The sequence below is a fragment of the Halichoerus grypus genome, chromosome 4, assembly GCF_964656455.1.
Source record: "Halichoerus grypus chromosome 4, mHalGry1.hap1.1, whole genome shotgun sequence".
Taxonomy (NCBI): Eukaryota; Metazoa; Chordata; class Mammalia; order Carnivora; family Phocidae; genus Halichoerus; species Halichoerus grypus.
Window position 1 is genome coordinate 8981176 of NC_135715.1, and position 22842 is coordinate 9004017.

The window sequence follows — 22842 nt, forward strand, 5'->3', positions numbered from 1 at the left end:
TAATCTGTGACCCCAGCAGCCTCCAGAGTGGTCTGGACCTGCATATTTCCTCTAAGGCTTACCTGAGCCTGCCCTCTGTCCCCTTCTACTTTACTCCTAGGAGCCTCCTCGGCTAAATAAGTGTGGGTTCCAAATGTGCACCCTTCATGAAATCCTCACATTGCCACAAGGTGAGCTGGTCCCACAGACAAAATTCCATGCAGTTCGAGAGAGGGAAGCTCTAGCAAAGTGGAAGCTAAGTTTGAGAAGGAAACATAACATATCAACACCTCAACATTCTGTCTCCCCATCTCATCAACTCCTGGAACCTTTGCCCACCTTCCCTTGTCATTGTCATATTCCTTCTTCCATTCCTCACCCTACCAATAACACACCCATCTAGCCCCAACACCAAAGAAACATACACACATACACACCTACCTCTAGTCATCACACTGGCTTTTAGAGAAAGGTCTGAGGATAGCAAATATAAGTAGAATATCTGCCATTCTTTTGACTAGAGGAACTACGGGACAGAGTTTTGGGCAATCACTGTCACTGGAAAGTAAGGTAGGTGGGGAGACCAGAAATAAAAGAGCCAGAAAAGGGGAGACTCAAATTTTGTGTATACATTTGGCCCAAATCTTAGGCTGACCCCTGAACCATGCATAAAGCAGACCCCAAACAGCACAGCTAAGGCTTAAAAAATTGGACAGAGATTTGAAATGTCCTCCAGAGACAAAATCTGCAGTTTTAGTCAAAACAAATTCATTGCTGCTAAAATTAAAAACAAACAAACAAATGAACAAACTTAAATCCACTCTTTGGAGGAATATACCAGAATCCAAAATCACCACCACATTTCCAATACCTCGGATACCATCCAAAACTATTGAACATGTAAGGAAACTGAAAAAGGTGATACCTTCTCAAGGAAAAAAAAAAAAAAAAAGATAAGACCAACTCTGAGATGACCCAGGTCTTAAAACTGGCAGATAAGGATTTTAAAGTGGATATTATAACTACGCTTTATGAGATAGATACAATCTTCCGGTAATGAAAGAAAAGATAGCAAATCCAAGATAGGAAACAAAAACTATTCTAAAAATCTAAATTCCAGAACTAAAAGAAACAATACCTGAAACAAGTAATTCATTGACTATACTTAAAAGCTATCTTTAAGAGATGCACTTTAGGACGCCTGGGTGGCTCAGTCGGTTAAGCATCTGCCTTCGGCTCAGGTCATGATCCCAGGGTCCTGGGATCGAGTCCCACATCGGGCTCTCCACTCGGTGGGGAGCCTGCTTCTCCCTCTCCCTCTGCCTGCCTCTGCCTACTTGTGCTCTCTCTCTGTCAAATGAATAATAATTTTTAAAAAAAGTCTTTAAGAGATGCACTTTACTTTTTTTCAGTTATAAGATTTTTATCAAGAGGAAGATGAATCATGTCTTTTCTTTTTTGAGTGGATTTGACACACAATGGTACATTAGTTTCAGGTACACAACACAGTGATTCAACAATTTTAGATATTATGCTCATCTCAAAAGTAGCCACCATCTGTCACCATACAATGCAATTACAGAATCACTGGCTATATTCCCTGTGCTGTACCTTTTATTCCCATAAGGTATTCATTCCATAACTGGAAACTGTATCTTTCACTCCCTTTCACCCATTTTGCCTGTCCCCTCCACCCTCCTCCCCTCTGGCAACCATCAATTTGTTCCCTGTATTTATAGGCCTGATTCTACCTTTTGTTTGTTTATTCATTAGTTTCGGGTTTTAGATTCCATGTATAAGTGAAATCATATAGTATTTTCTCTGTCTGACTTATTTCACTTAGTATGATGCCCTCTAGGTTCATCCATGTTGTGCCAAATGGCGAAATCTCATCGTTTTTTATGGTTGAGTAGGAGACATGGACTTGAAATATAAAAAGATACAAGTTGAAAATAAATGGATGGAAAAGGATATACCATGCAAACACCAGTCAAAAGAAAGGTGGAGTAGCTAGATTAATATCTAAGTCGCTTTCAGAATAAGAAATATTACCAGGAATAATGAGGGACATTTCATAACGATAAAAAGGTCAATGCAACAAGAGGAAATAAAAATCATAATTGTGTGTGCACTTAATAATAGAGTTTCAAATTGCACAGAAGCAAAAATCAACAGAATTAAATGCAGAAAAGACGACAATCACAGCTGATTTTAACACCCCATTTTCAGCAATTGATAGAGCAAGACAAAAATTAAGTAGCAACAAAGAAGATATGAACAACACTCTCAAACACTTTGCCCAATAAATATTTATAGAACACTACGCCCAACAACTACACAATGGGCAGGCATTCTTTTCAAACGCACATGGTACATTCACCAACATGGACAGTATGTTGGGTCATAAAACTAGTCCCAACCCATCCTAAAAGATGGAGATCATATGTCCTCTGTCCACAATGGAATCAAATTCGAAATCAACATTTAGCAAAAGCCTCAAAATATTTGGAAATTAAGCAGCACAGTTCTAAACAGTAATGCATATATCAAAGAAGAAATCACAAGGGAAATTAGAAAATACTTCACATTAAAGGATAATAAAAATAAAGTGTATCAACAGTCACAGGCTGTGGCTAAAACAGTACTCACAGAGCAATTTAAAGCACTAAATGCTATAGGAGAAAAGTCTTGAATCAAAAAGCTGAAGAACAAAGTAAACCCAAAGTAAGTAGAAGGAAGAAAATAATAAGCAGAAATCAGTAGAATAGCAAACAAACAATCGAGAAAATTAACAAAGCTAAAAGCTGGTTATTTGAAAAGATGAACAAAATTGATAAGGCCCTAGCCAGAAAAAAAAAGAGAGAACATACATGACCAGTATCAGAAATGAAAGAGGAATTATTACTAAAGACCCTGTAGGTATTAGAGGGATAAAGAGGACTATTAGAAATAACTTTATGCCAACAAAACCAACAACTTAGATAAAATGGACAAACTAAAATTTGACAGAATTAAAGGGAATCAAGACAACTCCATAATCACCGTAAGAGATTTTTTTTTTCTAAAGATTTTATTTATTTATTTGACAGAGAGACACAGTGAGAGAGGGAACACAAGCAGGGGGAGTGGGAGAGGGAGAAGCAGGCTTCCCTCGGAGCAGGGAGCCCAACGCGGGCTCGATCCCAGGACCCTGGGATCATGACCTGAGCCAAAGGCAGACGCTTAGCAACTGAGCCACCCAGGCACCCCTACTGCTAGAGATTTTTAATACCCCTCAGAAAACAGGAGAGATCACTTCCCAACTTGTCTTAGGAGACCTGCATAGCCCTAATGCCAACACCTGAAAAAGATATTATGAAAAAATTATAGGCCAATCACCCATAAAAAATAGACACAAAGTGAAACCCCCCAACACACCGAGAATTACGAATTTACATAATATTCTGTGAAACAAGTTGATTTGGCAGATGAACAAGTAAGGTTTTACAAAATGGTCAAAGAAGCCTAGGACAAATCCCAGTTCTACCTCTTACTAGCTATCAACTTTCCACAAGCAACTTATCCCCTCTGAGCCTCAATTTCTTTACCTGTAAAATAAGGATAAGTGTACCTACCACAAAAAAATCCTTTATTACTGTGAGTTCAAAAGAAAGAAATGAAAAGCTGTAGTTTCTGTCACAGGGCCACCACACTGCAATTTCAAAAACTGTGTATTGCACCCTAGGTGAACAGCACCCTCTTAAATTGTGCAGGACACAACCTACTCAGTGGTACCTGGAGACCCTGTTGGGTGCTCTAAAATTTTAACAAGAGAAAGCCACAATGTTATATGGTAGAAAACTAAGCATTTAATCGGGAAAGATGAATTCATGTCTCTGCAAAACTACAAAATAGTGGTATGTTATTCTAGTGACCTCATGAACCATTTCTAAGCTACCACATACTTATCTGCAATACCTGTATTTTACAGCATTCTTAGATTTTTCAAAGCTCTCAAAATGCCCAGGTTATGTGTGAAGTTTCCAGTGGTAACCCATTAATGAACTAAATGTCCTCTGCCCAAAGTTATATTTTAACTACAATGACAGACATCACCACGGCAATGTTCCTTGTTCAGCATTATAAAAGGAAACCGTGTTTAATGGCAAGCTTAAACAAGATATATTGTTTTCTGATTATTTTCACAGGTGAAATTCAAGCCTCCTTCCTTACCTGATTTGTGTTTCAAATTTGTGGTCACCCCATCAAATTCAGATTTATCGATTTCCCATGCGAGAGGTAGCTTGCCCAGGCTATTGGATAAGTTTTCCAAGCTATTTTCTTCATTGTAGATGATTTCTGATGTACTCGTTGGGATGCCAATGTATCTTGATGGATTATTTCCAGCAGATAAAGAGGTACTATCAGGGAGGCAAGAAGAGCGGGTTGAATTTGGAGTTTTATAGATTGAGGTTGCCTGGTTGAGAAAGGCATAGTCTGAACAGATGGCATAAATTTTCTCGCGAGTGTGGGTCACTGGACAGCTCCACGGGTAATGACCATCTCCTTTGGGACCCAAGGGTGCCCCCGAGGCACGAGTGCAGAAAGACTGGACAGCACCTTGTAGATTCTCTTCAGGAGACTTTCTCTCAGATTTGTGCTCACCATTTCCAGAATCATTTGCCCTTTCTGCTTCTGCAATGTTAGGCATTGAATGCAACTAGGAAAGTTCTGTTACGAAGGAGAAGTTGCAACTCTTTCTATGACTTGAAAACCAACCGTGACAATTGTTTACAGCATTCTACAGAAACTTGAGAGCTGCAAGATGGGCTCCTAAGAAAAGAGGGAGGAGAAAGAAACATCAACAATCCACTAGACACTACAAAAGCACTAAAAAAAATGAATCAAGTATTTCACATGCCTTCATTCAATAAATATTTATTTTACAACTACTATACACTTACAGCCACAATCGCTGGCCATGTGTCTTATTAAAAAATTATTTTACAATAATGCTTTATAATAACAAAAAAGAACTCAATAAAAAAATGGGCAAAATATCTGAATAGTCACTTCTCCAAAGACAGTGTAGAAACGGCCAATAAACACATGAAAAGATGTCAGCATCATTAGTTATCATGGAAATGCAAATCAAAACCACAACAAGATACTATGTCACACCCAGCAGGATGGCTCTAATCAAAAATATAGATAATGAAAAGGATTGTTGAGGACGTGGAGAAACTGGAACCCTCATATCCTTCTGATGGAAATGCAAAATGGTCCAGTCACTTTGGAAAACAGCTCCTCAAACATTTAGAGTTACCATATGAGCAAGCAATTTCACTCTTAAGTATACATCTAAGAGGAAGGAAGACATACATCCACACAAATGTTCATAGCAGCATTATTTATGATAGCCAAAAAGGAGAGACAACCCAAAGGTCCATCAATTGATGAATGGATAAATAAAATAAATAAAATGTAGTATATCCATGCAGTGGGATATTTTTTGGGCAATAAAAATAAATGAAGCTCTGACCCATGCTACAACATGGATGAGCCTTGAAAGCATTATGCTAAATGAATGAAGCCCGTCATGAAAGAGCCTAATAGTGTATGATTCCATTTATATGAAATGTAAAATAGGCAAGTCTCTAGTGACAGAAATTAGATTAGTGGGTTACCTAGGGCTGGGAGGGAGGAGGAGGTTGGGGATGATGGGGTTTCTTTTTGGAGTAATGAAAATATTCTATAATTGATTGAGGTGATGAACGCACAACTTTGTGAATACAAAGCTATTGCATTGGACATTTTAAACAGGGGAATTGTATGGTGTGTGAATTTCATCTCAATAAAGCTGTGCATTCATCACCACGATCAATTATAGTTAGTAGTCACTAACTTCTGATCAGTCTCAGGAAAAACCGATTTTCAAGTCTACACCAATTCCTTTGGGGAAGAAACAGAGAACAGTTCAAAAAGCAACCAAGCACATTTGAGGAAGCTGAAGATTTATATGAAAGCAAGACCTTGATAAGTCAGACCATTACAGGTGGTAGAGGAGTACTCGATGCCAGGCTGAGTGTGCCCACTTCACAGGGCTCTAGCGATGTGGCTCAAGAGACAACCCACCCCGGGTGACCGTTTTGACGTTTACTAGTTAAAATTTCTGCCCGTTCACTTATTTAAAAAATTAGAAATGAGAATAATTTTCATAAGTTACAGAAAAATGATTATATAAAACCCATCATACAAATACTGAATGACAAAAACCTCTAAGGCAATAAGAAGTAACAGAAGAATGACCACTCTAAGTCTGTGAGGAGAAACCAATAAACGTAATGCCTGCCCACGTAATTTAAGGCAACAGAGCTCATTACAAGGAGGACTCCACATAACTAGAAAAGATTCCATTTTCTTTATTTTTAAGGAATGCTTTCCCTCTATTCAAATCTTCAGATAGTGTTTTGTTTTTGTTTTGTTTTTTTTTTTTAGTAATTGGTGCAGAGTTTATAGTTCTTTGCAAGAAGGTCAGTTTGGCTGGAGCTTCACCACCAAAGATGGAAACCCTAACGGTATCTTTTGGAAACTTTTTTCAAGAAATCCTAGGAGCACTTAGAGCAGATCTCTAGACAGGAAGCTTTTATGCCTTCTCCTTCTTCCTCATCTCCTGGCGTCCTGGTCATGTTGGAGGAAGATGCAAAGAGAAGGTCGGTGCCTGAGGTCACACAGACCAAACTGGGCTTTTCTGAGGAGTCGGTTTCTCTGATTCTTAGCAGCTGACCTCACAGAGCATTTTCTACTGATCTGTTACCCTCATGCCTTTCTCGAAAAGCCAGCTTGGTGGGCAGAGGTAGGTATTATTTGTGGTACTGGGGAACTAGAGGGTATTATGCTAAGCGAAATAAGTCAATCAGAGAAAGACAAATATCATATGATCTCACTGATGTGAGGAATTCTTAATCTCAGGAAACAAACTGAGGGTTGCTGGAGTGGTGGGTGTGGGAGGGATGAGGTGGCTGGGTGATGGACATTGGGGAGGGTATATGCTATGGTGAGCCCTGTGAATTGTGTAAGACTGATGAATCACAGACCTGTACCTCTGAAACAAATAATACATTATATGTTAAAAAAAAAAAAAAAGAAGAAGATAGCAGGAGGGGAAGAATGAAGGGGGGGAAATCGGAGGGGGAGACGAACCATGAGAGACTATGGACTCTGAGAAACAAACTGAGGGTTTTAGAGGGGAAGGGGGTGGGGGGATGGGTTAGCCCGGTGATGGGTATTAAGGAGGGCATGTATTGCATGGAGCACTAGGTGTTATACGCAAACAATGAATCATGGAACACTGCATCAAAGGCTAATGATGTAATGTATGGTGACTAACAATAAAATAAAATTAATAAAAAGATAAATAAAAAATAATGGTCACTAAGCAAGAATGATCTCTTTGGTTGTACTTCTACCAAAAAAAAAAAAAAAGTGAAGATCATCAACATAAGGACATATTTTATATTGATTGTCAATAAAAGCCAACAGTGGTCTGAAAACTTTCTCATTTGAACCATTGTTTATGGAAATTTCTCTTTGAAAAACTGTGTGATATTTCTAGATTTTTACCACAGAAGTAAAACAAATGACAGAAAAATATTGCAAAGTACCAAGATATTACACAGAAAGGGAAAATTATCCAAATTCCATGACCCAAACACAGCTGGAGTTTATTTTCTTTCCTTATTCTCTGTCAGATCCATGTCTGTTCTCCCTGTGTCAGTGGGAGCCCTTGAGGCTAAGGGTGCTAAGGGTGCTTATTATTATCATGTCCCCAGGCTTTCCTACAAGTGAACTGAGCACAAGTTATTACTGATAACAGAATCATCAGAGACAGCAATTACTGTATTATGTTATAATTATAGCCTCAGGAAATACTGAGATACAGAGGGGCAGTTTGTCCCTCCACTAAATAGACTGCAGCTCCCACTGTTTTGTACTATCTTGTATCTCCTTTTGTTTCTATTTTTGTTCCATTCCCAATTCCATCCCCACTCCTAGCATGGGCACCATCCCCAGTCCCGCCTGGGTTGACATTTCTAATCTGGCCTGTGCAGAGGTATTAGGAAATAAAGCTTGGACACAGATATGATCATATAACTCCCCTTCCTAAAACCTTCTGCTCTTAGAAAAAAGCCAACTCCTTGTCTGGCCCCATGATCTATTTCTTTAACTCTACCTCATTCCTCTTCCCCCTTCCTCCTTCCAACTTTCCATTCTCTGGATGTGGTCTCCTCCTACTGGCCTCCCTGTATTCGGTTAATTCCCATTTGTACTGCACATATCCTTCAATGTCACTTCAGAGGATTCTTTCTTTGCTCCCCAAACTAGGCTCGGTCACCCTGTACATACTCAGTACCCTTCTTTCACAAGGCTTGCCAGGGTTATCCTTAGGGATGGGCATTTGTGAAAGTCTCATCAACAAATAGTTACGTTTAAGTGCCTACATCATTCCGGGCATTATTTTAAGCTCCGGATTAGGAGCCTAGATTCCAGGAGGATTTACTAGGAGAGGCCTTAGGAATCAGGAGCTGGACTTTTAGCCAAGAGGCCTCTTTTTCTCCTCCCTGGTTCTCATCTGTGAGATCTGAGTTTCCAGAGAGGTGATGCTCCATTAAGATTTTACAAGGAATGATTGCATAAGGCTCAATTTAACGATGTATTCTTAGGATCACGGCACAAGCAACCGAACAAAATTTTATAAAATGCACCGCTAGAGTAACGATTTCTAAAAGTCACTAGAACGAACTGTTCTGTAAAATCAACGTTCCATTTTTAAGGTCAATATTTATCGCCTAGGCCACATTCTTTTCGCGTTATATTTTCAATCCGTATTTTTTAAATAATCAAGTTTGCTTAGGGAACGACGATCTTCAGAAGGGTCTTCAGCAAAGCCAACCCCATAGGACAACTATTATGATCTATTATATTCTGTATGGAAGGCCACGGAGACGCAGGAGCCTGAAAGTGACTTACTGATGGTGAAATATGCGCCCCCGGGCTGGTCCCGGTCCTACTCCCGGGTGTCAGCCCCACGCGCTCCGGGCCCCCTGCCGGGTCGGCCCCGAGCCCCTCCCCCGGCTGAGGCCGCCGGCCTACGAAGGATACCGGGTGCTCCCGCGCGCCGCAGCAGCGTCCCACCCAGGCTCCGGGGCAGACGAACGGAGCTCCCACCGCCCTACTCTGCGAAGCTCGCGGCGCTGCCGGGCTCAGAAGCCGCCGGGACCTAGGCGACAGTCTCGCAGGCCGGTCCCCGCCGCGCCGCGCCGAGCCGATGTGTGCGGAGGCGGCGCCGGCCGACAGGAGGAGCGAGGCCGCGCTCTCTGCCTGCACCTCTCCGGCGGCCTCCCCGGCCCACGAGCGCTCCCCCGGGCTGGGCGTCCTCCAGTCCCCGTCCCCGCAGCGAGGCCTCCGGACCCCTCCGTCCGCCTCCCTCCGCGGCCGGAAGCCAGAGTTCGCCGCTAGAGGGAGCGGGCGGAGGCCGGTGGAGTGACCGCCTCCAACCAGCCCGGGGCCGGGGGAGGCTCCCGGCGCCCGAGGCTCCAGGGCCGGTGGGACGCGGGCAGTTACTGCCCCTGGGCCAAGGGGTAGCAGCCGATTCGAGCTTTGAATGCACCAGTTGATATCAATACTCAAGACAATCGCAAAAAAAAAAAAAAAAAAAAGGAAAACAGAAAAGCCTCGCCTGGGCCTCCACCCAGGGCAGCTTTGGCCAGCGGAACCACCCGGCCCGTCTGGGTTTCCGCGGCAGCTGGCAAAGGTCCAGAGAGGGAAGAGGGAGGGAGAGCAGGGGGCTCTGGGTCCGATTCCGGAGCTGACCGTGACCCCTCCTGGTGACCGCCTGGCCGCAGAGCCGGCATACGGGGAAGAAGGGACGGCCACCGCAGGCTCCGGGCCAGGCCCGGCCTTGCGTGGCGTGGAGACCCGCGCCGGGCAGGAGCCATCGGTATCCACGCGGGCATCTCCAAATCAGGCTTTGTTCCCGAGAGCACTCGTCCCTCGTCTCCCTAACACTTCCCCCATCTTGCTGCCCAGCTCTTCGCCTCACTTTTTCCCGGGAGGAGGACGGGCACGGATGCAGCGGCCTTCACTCGGACGGCCCCGGGGCTCCCGAGAGGCCGTGGCCCCTGGCCACCCAGGCAGCATAGGCGGCGTCCAGAGCCGGCGGGCGGCAGCAGGCCGGGCTCGCGGCGCGCGGGTGCCAGGTGGAGGGCCCCGCGCACTGGGCGCACAGAAGCGGGCCGCCACCTCCGCCCAGCCCACAGCCCGGGATACCTCTGGCCTGTCCGGCGGGGTCGAGTCGCTGCGGCCGCCGCAGAGCGGGCGCCGGACTCAGATCACAGCTTCCCGCGCGCGGCCCGCGACGCGCCTCCGGTTACCCTGGGGCTGGCGTCTCTCGTCCCATTGGAGCGCGCGGGGACAGCGCCCTGGACGGCTGTGCCCGGCGACCGGTTGTCGGATATCATGGACAACACCTTCCTTTCATCGTTTTATACCTGCCCTCTGCACGTGCGGAGGATATGGTGACAATTTAAAAAAAAAATCTTAGTTGTGTCCCCGCACGCCACTCTATTGGGCATCTAGTTTATAACTGTTCCCTGAAAGCGGTGACCGCAAAGTAAATAAATGAGTGAGAGGTGGTAAAACCTGGCGAGATTTCCGCTAGTCCTGTCGCGAACTACAAGTCCCAGGAAGCCTTTGAGCACGGACGCCACTGAGCCATCCACTTGGAGAAGGCCTTACTCAGCCCAGCCGACACGCAGGCCAATCCCCTCGCCCTGCACCTTGGGCTGGAACCTGAGACCGATTCGCCCCCAATGATGCTCCAGTTGCAGGAGCAACACAAGTTTATCTTTGTCCCAAGAAAGAGGAGTAGCGTGGTTCCTGCTCGTTTGAGCAAAAGGACTGGCATCCGTCAGCTGGACAAGCCAGCGCTCCGCCTGTGATTTTCCTGGGGAAAAGTGGAGACCCGCGCGCCTGCCCTGCACAGCAAGGGACACCTTTTGGAGTCGTGTTTGCTGCTGTGATCAGCCAACGTGCCCCTGCCCAAGGCGCGGCTGGTCCCGATCACCTCTTACACTTCATTTATCCGTGGATCATTTGAGAGTCGGTCTTGTAAATGTTTAGCATTTTGCTGCTTTACTGCTTCTTTGGGGGGACAGTGCCAGCACTCGCCGAGACCGGCAGAGAGAGGCGACTGAGTCCAGAGAAGAGCGAAGTATGGGGACCCGGGCTGAAGGCAGCCGTCGTCCTTCCCGCACGCTATTTCTACATTCAGGCGGTGGATACATCAGGAAATAAGTAAGTCGAGAAACGGCTCCCTAACTCTTTTGGAATGCAGTTAAAATGTACTGTTTCTCCCGCCCAAGATCCCGTTTTTCCACAGCAGTTTAAATTCCAGGATATTTGGATGCTATCCACATCTGGTTGTAACAGTCTTCCCCGTCCCAATCAATTTTATTCTCTGTAGCTTTAGAAATAATTCCGGATTAGCTCTTCTCCTGGCTGTTTTGATAGGAACTCACACAGGACTGGAGAGACAAAGCCCCTGGACTTTGCTAGAAGCACCTTTTCCACCTACTTTGGCATAAGCTGTTGTAAGGAATGTAAACCCAGTTGTTAAAAACTTGGTTGGTTCATCTTTCTCTGGTGCTGCCCTCTGTTTTCAGGGAGACATCGCAGGTAAGCATGTTTTGAAACTCAGAAAGAAAAATGAAGCACTCTTTGAAACTTTAAAGTTACAGAAACTTATCAGAAAGTGTCTGATACAGAATTTGATACAGTATCTGATACAGAAAGTATCAAAGTGTGAATCTCCTACTGTTTGTAAGGAACATTATTTCATTCCACTGAATTCCAGCAATTAAATTGATAACTCAAAGCTTAGTTTTAGAATTCACATACTCTCGAAATGATTGTCTTTTTTTATTGGTGGATGCTGACCGTGTATATTTTGTAGGGAAAAAAAAATCTTGGGTATTTTAAGAAAAACTATCAAGACGTTTTCCAAAGCAGAGGGAGAAAAAAGTTATCAGTTTTGTCACTTGGTTATAACAATTGGGGGAACTAAATACCATCTTAAAAATCTTCATAGCAAGAGCACTCACATTAAAAAAAAAAAAACACAACTTTATACAGTGTCACTTAGATGATACACAACCTACTGGCTTTTGCCCATGGCTGAACATGATTTATAATACTGCTCTTTTAAAGAATCATTGAGATTTTTCAAAAGGTCATTATCTTTAGAGGCAAATTACCAGGTGCACAGATTGATAAGAATATTTTTATATATAGAATGCGTAAGTGGGTTCTATGTTTACATAAATATGTAGTCTTTATATATTCCCTTGTAATTTTCTAATGAAATGTTTATGTTATTGTGGACATTTGTCATCCTCTGCTTTTTTTTTTTTAAATCTCTGATCCATCACATTCATTCTGATACTACAAGCATGTGAGAGAAGCAATAAGCATATATGTTAGGGAGAGAGTATGGAGGAAAACAGTAAGGCTAACAGACGAGAGCATAATCTTTGTGCATTTGTGCCTTGAAATAATCTTTATGTCTTGCTGTTCTTCCCATGACAGGTTCACATCTTCTCCAGGTGAAAAGGTGTTCCAAATTAAAATCTCGGCACCGGAAGAGCAGTTCACTAGAGTTGGAGTCCAGGTTTTAGACCGAAAGGATGGGTCCTTCATAGTAAGATACAGAATGTACGCAAGCTACAAAAATCTGAAGATAGAAGTTAAATTCCAAGGTCAACATGTTGCCAAATCTCCATATATTTTAAAAGGTAATTTGTAACATAATTTTAAAACAACAGTATTTATGAAGCCACATAATGGATATTTCTTAGTTGTTTTGAATGCTGAGTGAAATTATTACTGTGATATTTTGTTACTTGTGTGTAATTAGGGCCGGTTTACCATGAAAACTGTGACTGTCCTTTGGAAGATAGTGCAGCCTGGTCACAGGAGATGAACTGCCCAGAAACCATTACTCAGATTCAGAGAGATCTGGCACATTTCCCTGCTGTTGATCCAGAAAAGATTGCAGAAGAAATCCCAAAAAGATTTGGACAAAGACAAAGCTTATGTCATTATACCTTGAAGGATAACAAGGTACGATTTGTGATTAAGGTTTGCTTGTTTGCCTTAGTGATTTTTTATTTGTTCTGTCCATTTGGCTCTAAGTAGCTACAGAGTTTTATTAAAAATCATTCTGTGGAATGCTTGGCTGGCTCACTCGGTGCAGCCTGCGACTCTTGATCTCAGGGTGTGGGCTCAAGCCCCAAGATGGGTGTCGGGATTACTTAAAAATAAAATCTTAAAAAAAAAAAATCATTCTGAGGATCATTGTGATAAGCTTTACCTCAATGAAATCTGCCAGTACTTTTAGATTAACATAATAAACAAAATGGAAATAAGGGTGACGGAAAATAAACCATTTCTAGGTTAACTTAATAAATGTTCACTTCTCTTTTAGGTTTATATCAAGACTCATGGTGAACATGTAGGTTTTCGAATTTTCATGGATGCCATACTACTTTCTTTGACTAGAAAAGTAAGTATTTCTTTTCTCTTAGGTATAATAGACAGTTTCAGCCCAGGTTTTACTATATAATTTTTTAAAAAAATAACAGCATCAGTGGTGTTCTATTCTGGAACCTTATTATAATACTGTTCTGAAGCTTTACGTCACATAGGGTACCTATATGAATTTCCTAGGGTTGCTGTCACAAAGTACTGCAAACTTGGTGGCATAAAACAGCAGAAATGTTTGTTCTCTCGTAGTTCTGGAGGCTACAAGTCTGAGAGCAAGGCGTCAGCAGGCCTCCCCGTCCCCCGTCCCCCCCCCCCCCCGAGAGCTGTAGGGGAGAACCCTTTCTTCCTCTCCCTGCTTCTGGTGCCCGGCCGGCCATCTTGGGGCTCCTTGGCTTGCAGCCACCTCACTCCAGCTTCTGCCCCTTACCATCCGCTTCCCCCGTGTGTCTCTCTCTTCTCTTCTGGTAAGGACACTAGTCATATTGGATCAGGGCCCGCCCTACTCCAGTAGGACCTCAGCTTAACTAATTTTATCTGCAACAACCCTAGTTCCAAATAAGGTCACATTCTGAGATACTGAGGTTTTGGACTTCAGCCTATCTTTTGGGGGGACAGAATTCAACCCACAGCAATACCTTATAAGGGAAAATGTCTTAGAATAAAATTGTTTTAGTACTAAACCTACTTTGAGCCCAGAGAAGGCTTACTGTATGCTGAATCCCGTTTCTTGGTATAAAGTGCTTTTCGTGAGGTTCTAGTGGAGAACCTCACAGTGATAGTAAACTGGCTGATAGGAAAAACTACCCACATTGTTACCAGTTGCTTAATAACAATTTATTGGATACTCTGTGTCTATATCTTGATTGAATTACTCATGGAAAATCACAGTACTTTCTCAAGCTTGCAGAGTACTTATAGTGAGTTTATTCTGAACATAGGCAGCTACAAAGCATCTGTATTCTGTCTCCTTCAGCTGAGACTTCAGGGTGCTGGCAAGTTTTCCTTGCTCATCTGTGTCAATCCGTGGAAAAATAAGACTGTTCTTCAGGACTCCAGTTTCTCAAGATGCTTTTCAGACTGACCAAAAACCCCAAACATTTACCTGTGGCTTGATTAAAAAAAAAAGAAAAACCAAACAGGTTCTTTGAACACGTTTGTACCACTTGTCAGTAGAGGTGGTCTAGTTTGGAAATCCTTAGAGCTGGCTTTGGTGTTGGGCTTCCAGAGTTCAGATTCTGGTCCCCCCACTATCTGGGGTGGGGGGTATATTTCTTAAATGGGCACATCTGGCTCATTAACCAGGAACTAGGGTTAGAGTCCCAGTGCTTTGAGCTGTAATTGTTTTCCAGTAATTCCCTTTCTCTTTCTGATCATCCTAGAGTCTCTTGGCAGCATTAGAACTGAGATTATCTTTGCCATTTCATCTCTTTTTGAAGCCAGTCTATTGGCCAATTTGCACGTCACAGAAAGGATATCTAGTATGCTTATATATATGACAGTATTCTAAAAAATTACCCACTATTCAAATTGGGGTAATTATCATCACCTGAAGCTTGTAAAGTTGGTCTTTCATTTGGTACAATTTCTAAATTTTCTTGTGTGTCCAGAATTTCTAATTCCTAATTTTCTTGTGACCACTGGGTGGTCTGGCTGTGTTGCAGGATAGGATATTACGTGAATCCGGCCAAAGTGAAAAGGCAGGTAAATGCCACCCAAGGAAGAAACCTGTGAGGGATTCGAGGTTGCTGAAAACAGCACGCATACCAGCCTCAAGGGCTATAGCGCTTACTTGTAACAGAGGACAGGGAACAAGATCCAGTCCCTTGCTGTGTGGCCCTACCCTGGGCCTACAGATCTGCCCACCACCACCCCCGCCCGCATACCCCCCCACACTGCGCACTGTGGCTGCAAGCACCTCACTTCTTGCTGCAGTGGAAGCTCCCTGATCCCTCCCAGTGGGGTCTGGAATACGGCAAGCCGGGCAGCCCGAGGGCCGTGGACACCTGCGCTTAAGCAGAACAAGAAGTACATTCACTCACAAGGAGGTGAGCCCCCGCCCAGACTGCGAGGGCTCTATCTCTTGGTAAAGAAGTGTTCCAGACCTGACACCTGTTCTTATGTGGCCAAGCAGGGGTGGAAAGACTGCATGCACGAGGCTGCCTTTCCCCACACATTGATCCATAGAAGGGATTATCCACTGCCACTGATGTAGACAAGCTCTTTACCCTCCTTTTCCAGGTGAAGATGCCAGATGTGGAGTTTTTTGTTAACTTGGGAGACTGGCCTTTGGAAAAAAAGAAATCCAGCTCACACATCCATCCGATCTTTTCCTGGTGTGGCTCCATGGATTCCAAGGATATCGTGATGCCTACCTACGACTTGACTGACTCTGTTCTAGAAACCATGGGCCGGTGAGAGACGGGTCTAAGATGACCCAGAGCCTTGGTTTTCTTTCCTTGTTGCGTTCAGCCACCTTTGCGCTGTGATGGTTGGGGAGGAAAACCTGTGGCCCTTTCTGTCTTCCAGAGTAAGTCTGGACATGATGTCTGTGCAAGCTAACACGGGTCCTCCCTGGGAAAGCAAGAACTCCACCGCTATGTGGAGAGGGCGTGACAGCCGCAAAGAGAGGCTGGAGCTGGTTAAGCTCAGCAGGAAACACCCGGAACTCATAGACGCTGCCTTCACCAACTTCTTCTTCTTTAAACACGATGAAAGCCTATATGGTCCTATTGTGAAACACATTTCATTTTTCGATTTCTTCAAGGTATGGCCTCAGTTGTGTCCAATCCTTTTTGTTTTTCCAAATGTCTTCATTTGGGGGAGGGAAACTGAGGCCTATAAACGAGAGGGGGTGAGAGAGGTGAACATCAAGGCATGAGGCCCCAGGGACCACTGTGGCAATGTGGGTTGTACAAAGTACCCAGACCTGACCTTAAATATGCATCAAGGGAGCTTGGGGCCTGGGTAGAGCTAGAATTTTTTTCCCCAACTGACCCTCAAGGTAAGCACATTTCAGCTCCAAATCCTTTCTTATTATTAAATGTATGTATGTGATTTTACAAATACTTCTCCCAGAGCATCGCAACAGACTAAAGAAGATATAAACCAGGTGTCTCTTATCAGACTTTCTGATGGGGAAATGTCTTGAAACCCAACCAAATGATTGCCTGGGAATTAGGGAGGGCTTTCTGTATCTAAAACCTGGATTGCTCATGTTTCCTGGGGAGGGATCCTTTTTCTCACTCTTTCTTCTAGGCAGTGGGACACTGCCCTGTTCTCCAAACCACTAAGTGGTTTCTAAAGACCCACGTCATGGAAGGAATGGTGGACAAAAGGTAGTCACCTGTCCTCTGTATGTGGGAAGGCAAGTGATTAGCAAACTCTATCTGTGCTGTAGGTAGCCAGGTTTTCTTTTGATGGGAAGCAGGTAGACCTACACAATGCCGTAAGTTGAATTGTCAGTGTTTCCTCCATCTGCATATCACAAAGACTTCTGAAAGAAATGGTTATAGAACCAAAGAGAGCTGTTATCAGCCACCCCTCATCAGAGGGTGTTCTGTCATGCCTTTGCTTTATTCCTACCTGTTGAATTTGCTACAACTAAAGACTAATTGATTACCACAGCTCTATGAATATTTTTATTCATAGATGCCCTTGCCCCAGAGCTTGTTAATTTCCTCAACACTTGTGTGTAGCCATCTGATGTTAAAAGGGATGGCTAACATCACATAGGCTGCCATCCCCTTAGGTGCTCACATGTGATCAGTAAAGCAGTAGAGGGATTACAGAGTCACGATAAATCTATCTTTCTTAAGACAGCAGTCTTATTATTTTATTGTCTGCTTTAGCGTCGGACTCTTGGCCCCTTTGTGAAATTCAGGAGGGCATTGCAATAAGCCTTTAGCTCTAGGTCAGGTGTTCTATAATAGCATTTACTCCATGGCAGAGGCAGAGGGCAAAATCTGGCCAGTTTGCACCTGACAATGTTGAGGCTTCAAGTGTGGAAGGAGGAGGAGAATCAAGAGTGGAGAAAGGCAATTTAATGACGGCTTTTATTTTACCGCTGTCTTGCAGCATAAGTATCAAATAAACATCGATGGCACTGTCGCCGCGTATCGCCTGCCCTATCTCCTAGTCGGTGACAGTGTTGTGCTAAAGCAGGACTCCATCTACTACGAACACTTTTACAACGAGCTGCAGCCCTGGAAACATTACATTCCTGTCAAAAGCAACCTGAGTGATCTCCTAGAAAAACTCAAGTGGGCAAAAGATCATGATGAAGAGGTAAGGTCAGTCTCTTCTACCCCAATAGCAGGGGTTCATTTTAAATGTCTTGTCCCTGAAAAGCATTCAGGATGCTCAGATTTAGACCCTTACTGTAAATGGAACGCCACCTCCCCATGGCAGCACATCAGCCCCCCTCGGGGTGAACACAGGCGTCCAGGCTTGGATTCACTGTCCACTCTGCACTTGAAACCAAAAGCTAAATGTTGCCCTTGAGGATGCCTTGTCTTTTGGTCAGGTTGACCAGAGCCCCAAGCACTGCGTCACCTCTGCTAGCAATGTGAAAATTAAGACGGCCAGACTGGCAGGAAGGAAAACTCACTGCTCTAGATTAAAAGGCGGGATTGCACGAAGTAAACTGAAGATGAATTGCTGAGAACTGTTACGGCAGTGCGTTAAGCTTTGTCTTGAATTTACTTTACAATGTCATTGTCACTCCATTAAATGTGTGCCCTCTCTCTGCAAGAGAGGCTTAATTCTGAAAGGTCCAGTATGATTCCTCAAACTTCAAGTCTAAAAAAACCTCCCTTTGGGCGCCTGGGTGGCTCAGTCGTTAAGCTCAGGTCATGATCCTGGGGTCCTGGGATGGAGCCCTGCATCGGGCTCCCTGCTCTGCGGGAAGCCTGCTTCTCCCTCTCCCACTCCCCCTGCTGTGTTCCCTCTCTCGCTATATCTCTCTCTATCAAATAAACAAATAAAATCTTTAAAAAACCTCCCTTTAATCTGAGCATACCCTCTTAAACATTCCCTTTACCACATAAGACTACCCTCAAAGAAATTCCTCCTGCCATTATCCCATTATATGTGGACTCTGAAGATCAGTTTGCATATGTCTGCATGGAAAAAAATATGTTTCATTAAAGGCTTCTGTTGTCATTGTTCCTATAGGCAAAGAAGATAGCAAAAGCAGGACAGGAATTTGCAAGAAATAATCTCATGGGTGATGACATATTCTGTTACTATTTTAAACTTTTCCAGGTCAGTATTTTCTAAGAGAACAGACATACAATTTATAATTGGACATGTTAACAGCAAATAATATTTCACTTAATAATTTCTTAAAGTATATTAATATAAGGAGATATATATATACATACATACTTATGTGGGCAAAAAACAGGGACCAACATCAAATAGTAATGAAAATAGTACAAAACCAAAGATGAGCTAGAGGAGAATGCTACAACATAATGGGAAAAGTATTTATGTTCACACTCTGTGTGTGTGGTTAGGAAATTGGCCTCTGACCCTGCAAAGTTACTGTACGTGGATCTGTATCTTATCTTTGTACAATCTTGCTGCTGCCTTACCAGTTCTTTGTCTATAAACAGTGCACAGTATCTTCAGACCTATAATGCTGATCCCATATGAGCTATGATGTCTCTTGGAAAGTGTTTTCATGGACCTAAGCATTTAGGGATTATAATCAATGTATATCTGATCATTTAAAAGGCTAGTAAACAAGTAATTTGCTAATAATACTACTAGATCTAAATTAAGATTTTTGTTTTAATCTCAGAATTGCAGGTATTGAGCCCCAAATCTTAGACTCTGCTATAGAACAAAGTCAGTCTGTTTTCTGGTCTGCACTGGCTCCTCCCCCTTTTTCACCTTCCTAGGGGATGGTGAAGGGGTGGAGAGGGTGAAGTGTGTAAACTGAAGAGCAGGGGACTCACTGTCCAAATTCCTAAAGATCCATGGGGTTGTGTTCATTGATTCAGATTGCATTTACTAGAGCGTCACCACCTAGCCCAGAGCAAGCACATTATAGACGAAGGTGCTGTCTGAGGCTGTGCAGGCCATGGTGGGAATACTCTCTGTTCTCAAATTCCCAGTCTAGGGGAGATCGGGTGCACAGTTATTTTCACTTCAAGGCAGACAGTAGTAAAACCCAAACCCTACAAGTCGTATATATAAAGGAGAAAATAAGAAGAGGTCCATTAGCAATAGGCAGCCAGTGTCCAAAGGACAGCCCCCTCTCAGAAGCTCTGGTGTTGGGTGTTTAAGGGGAGTATGAAGAATTTTGCTTATCACAACTTGTCACATATGATTAAAAGGACCATATTCTAGCAAATTACAGTGTAGTGTATCTAATTTGGTGAATGTACTTTAAGTTACATAAGGAAAGCTTTTGAATTGTTGCTTACACAGGAATATGCCAGTCTGCAAGTGAGTGAGCCCCAAATCCGAGAGGGCATGAAGAGGGTAGAACCACAGGCTGAGGATGACCTCTTTCCTTGCACGTGCCATAGGAAAAAGGTAACCAGAACTGGCCAATGTCAGAGTAAGAACTAGTGTTGTTCCAAGTCCTCATTCGTTCCTTTAGTCATTGAGTCAGACAGCAAGAATTTGAGCTCCTCCAGGGGCCTCCATGCAGTTCAGTCCACCAGAGAGGCGGATGCCATGGACAACCAGGCTGAAGAAAGGGCGCTGACATGCAGATAAGAGAGAAGACACAGGAACCCCCCTCCCCGCCCCCCCCAAAGCCTTTTTTTAACGTGAGAATTCAAATCACGTGGCATTTGAATAGATGTTTACAGTTTGAAAAGTATTTTCACATGGTTCATGTTAGATAGGTTTGACAAAGTTCATTACCTCAATTTAGAGATGAAAAAAATATATAACCATGATTATTCATGTTATCAGATTATTCATTTAAGAAGCAATCTCTGTTGATGCCAGCGCATACTGATTTCATTTATAAAAGGCAGATTCACATAGACTTGTAAGGCTAAAAATGACCTTAGGGGTCACCCAGTAATGCCTTCATTTTACGGTTAAAAAACCAAGCTTGAAGAAGAATTTAGCTTAGAATCATCTAGCTAGATTATAGAAAAGCTAAGACGAAAACTAGTCTCCATCATCAGATTGTGTGTCTGGTTGTGCATAAAGACATGGTGTGGCAGGGGAAGGTTGTTTTGATTGTACTTGTTTTTTGTTTGAATGAACATATATTGTATAAAAATTGTAGTATATATCACACATATATATCTACATATACATATATATTACATATATATTACATATACATATATAATATACAGGCTTGATATTATTCTAAGCAATATCCTCATGTCTCTAAATGGACAAACTGAAAACTGTGGTATTGTGACCAAAGATGAGAAGGCAGATTTGGCAATTATTATCATGCCTGTCTCACAAGGAGGTTTAAAAGGAATAAAGTGATCACTGTCCCCAGTGGTGTGATGGAACCAGTTGATAGGAGCTCACTGACTGTGACATATTCAGGAATTTTGCACATTCGTTAATTTCGGGTAGCTTGGAATCCGCCTGGTGGGAGAGTCACCATGACAACAGCAGGTGCTACAAATCAGAGTTTTGGTTATTTTGTTTTTATTTTGTTCTTTGGGGGTACCCACTTGCCACTAAGTAACTAACCCCCAAGAAGTGGTAATTGATCAGTATTAACCCCTGTCAGTGCTGGAAGTTCATAAAATGAATTAAAGACATTGAGCAAAGAAAAATTGCCAGAATCGGGGGCACCTGGCTGGCTCAATCCGTAGAGCCTGCGACTCGATCTTGGGGTCATAAGTTCGAGCCCCACATTGCGTGTAGAGATAACTTAAAAATCTTTGAGAAAAATCGCCGGACTTGAAATGTACCCTCATGAGATTTGTGATTTGGTAACATAACACTTGTTGGCTCCAGATGAAACTGGGCAGCTCCTTTCTCCAGTTCCCCCCCCCTTTTTTTTATTTTTCCTCTTTGTCTAAGTGATTTTGAGGAGTGCCAAATCAGTATCTTCCCCTGACTGGTGCACTGAAGGGCTTTGTTAATTTCCTTCTCATTGTCTGCTCTAGCCCTTCACTGACATGATTCACAGCCCAGACTCTTTACAGGAATGCAGACGCTTAGATGTTTGTGTTGGCCATCAGTAATCCCATAAACCACAATGTGACTTTCTCCAGGGGTGATTCCAAGCATAGTCCTAGGCCCTACAAGCCTCCAGCACCAACTTGCCTTTTTTCCTCCTCCCATCTTTAGGGGAAAATAATTAATAGACTAACGGAAGTTTTCTTGACTCATCTAAGACTTCTTGATGGCACTAAATATTTTGCTTCTTAATTGCAGACCAAAGATGAACTCTGATATGCAAAATACCTTCCCTTCAAATAATGGTGCTCTGAAGACTCTTCTTAACTGAAAAGAAGAATGTTTTTTAAATATTAATTCCATGGACAGTATAAAATCCACTGTGTGACTGTCTGGATTATGAACATATGTTTCTTATGATGCAGTATTCCCACGACGATCCTTTAAAGCACGGTTTTAAAATTTTATAATAAAACCAATTTTATTTTAAAGGCCTGTGTTGTGCTGATTATTAGCTGTGTTTGGGCCATGGAGCAGCGCGAAGAGCGGGTCTGGGCCCTGGCCTTGGTGTGGAGCGTCGTGGCAGCCACTACTCACCCGGACACAAGGCTTAAATGACAAAGCTGTGAACTGCGGTCTTTATGCCACTGTGATTTTGGATACTCAGCCTCATGGCCAAACATAACTCTAACTCCTATACCTTACAAGGCCTTTCATAACTGGCCTCTGCCTGCATCTGTAATCCAGTTTCTCACCACCTCCTAACATGTACCCTGAGGTCCAGCAACACCAGCCCCTTACCGTTCTGTAGGGGCCTTGCTTCTTACCTTCCTTGGTTATTTGTCCTCTTGGTCTGGAATGCCAGGACTGTCTTCTCCTGGCTTGGATACCCTCCAGTGCACATCTCAGGAATCCCTCTTCCAAATCTCCCCATCTGCATACTTGTATGGCTGTCATTACCCCATGGTGTGGTAGTGATCTCATCATCGCCAGATTTGAAGCAACTTGACTGCAGAGACCATGATCTCCCATGTAACCCAATAGGGTGCCTGCAACTAGAAAGACTCAATATCGAATGGGTGGATATTGAAAATCACTTTGAAATGGGATTAAGAGAATTAAAAAGGAGCTAGAAAGCCTAACACTGAAACCATAATATAATGT

The 22842-nt window shown here is 43.2% G+C and overlaps 2 protein-coding genes across 13 annotated transcripts in view; one reads left to right on the forward strand and one right to left on the reverse strand.

The window, feature by feature from the left end:
* BIVM (basic, immunoglobulin-like variable motif containing) overlaps nucleotides 1-22842 on the reverse strand; it is a 146087-nt gene that overhangs the window by 32816 nt on the left and 90429 nt on the right. For 3 of the 9 annotated variants that reach the window (XR_013446856.1, XM_078070104.1, XM_078070106.1), the window contains exon 4: nucleotides 4192-4791. Coding sequence is in view for 8 of the 9 variants with exons in the window: in XM_078070104.1 (XP_077926230.1) it covers nucleotides 4192-4669 (478 nt within the window). In the remaining variant the exon portion in view is untranslated. The other 6 variants (XM_078070105.1, XM_078070110.1, XM_078070111.1 and 3 more) reach the window with 6 other exon arrangements.
* Nucleotides 10673-22169, forward strand: POGLUT2 (protein O-glucosyltransferase 2). 4 transcript variants are annotated; one of them, XM_036118112.2, is made up of 10 exons: nucleotides 10673-11313; nucleotides 12604-12809; nucleotides 12932-13137; nucleotides 13502-13579; nucleotides 15799-15971; nucleotides 16087-16324; nucleotides 17635-17844; nucleotides 18733-18822; nucleotides 19996-20103; nucleotides 21937-22169. In XM_036118112.2, the coding sequence occupies exons 1-10, from the start codon at nucleotides 11132-11134 to the stop codon at nucleotides 21952-21954; spliced, it is 1509 nt and encodes a 502-aa protein (XP_035974005.2). In that variant the 5' UTR covers nucleotides 10673-11131; the 3' UTR covers nucleotides 21955-22169. The 4 variants fall into 4 exon arrangements, 2 of the variants coding, with proteins under 2 accessions (XP_035974005.2, XP_035974006.2); XR_013446859.1 differs by lacking the exon at nucleotides 19996-20103 and having other exon boundaries at nucleotides 17635-17849; XR_013446858.1 differs by lacking the exon at nucleotides 21937-22169 and having other exon boundaries at nucleotides 17635-17849.

Bases quoted from the DNA above. Each gene is read 5' to 3' on its own strand.
- POGLUT2 (XM_036118112.2), top strand. From the start codon at position 11,132: ATGTTTAGCATTTTGCTGCTTTACTGCTTCTTTGGGGGGACAGTGCCA. The intron at 11,314-12,603 runs GTAAGTCGAGAA...TTCCCATGACAG, and splicing joins GTGGATACATCAGGAAATAA to GTTCACATCTTCTCCAGGTG. The intron at 18,823-19,995 runs GTCAGTATTTTC...TTGCTTACACAG, and splicing joins ACTATTTTAAACTTTTCCAG to GAATATGCCAGTCTGCAAGT.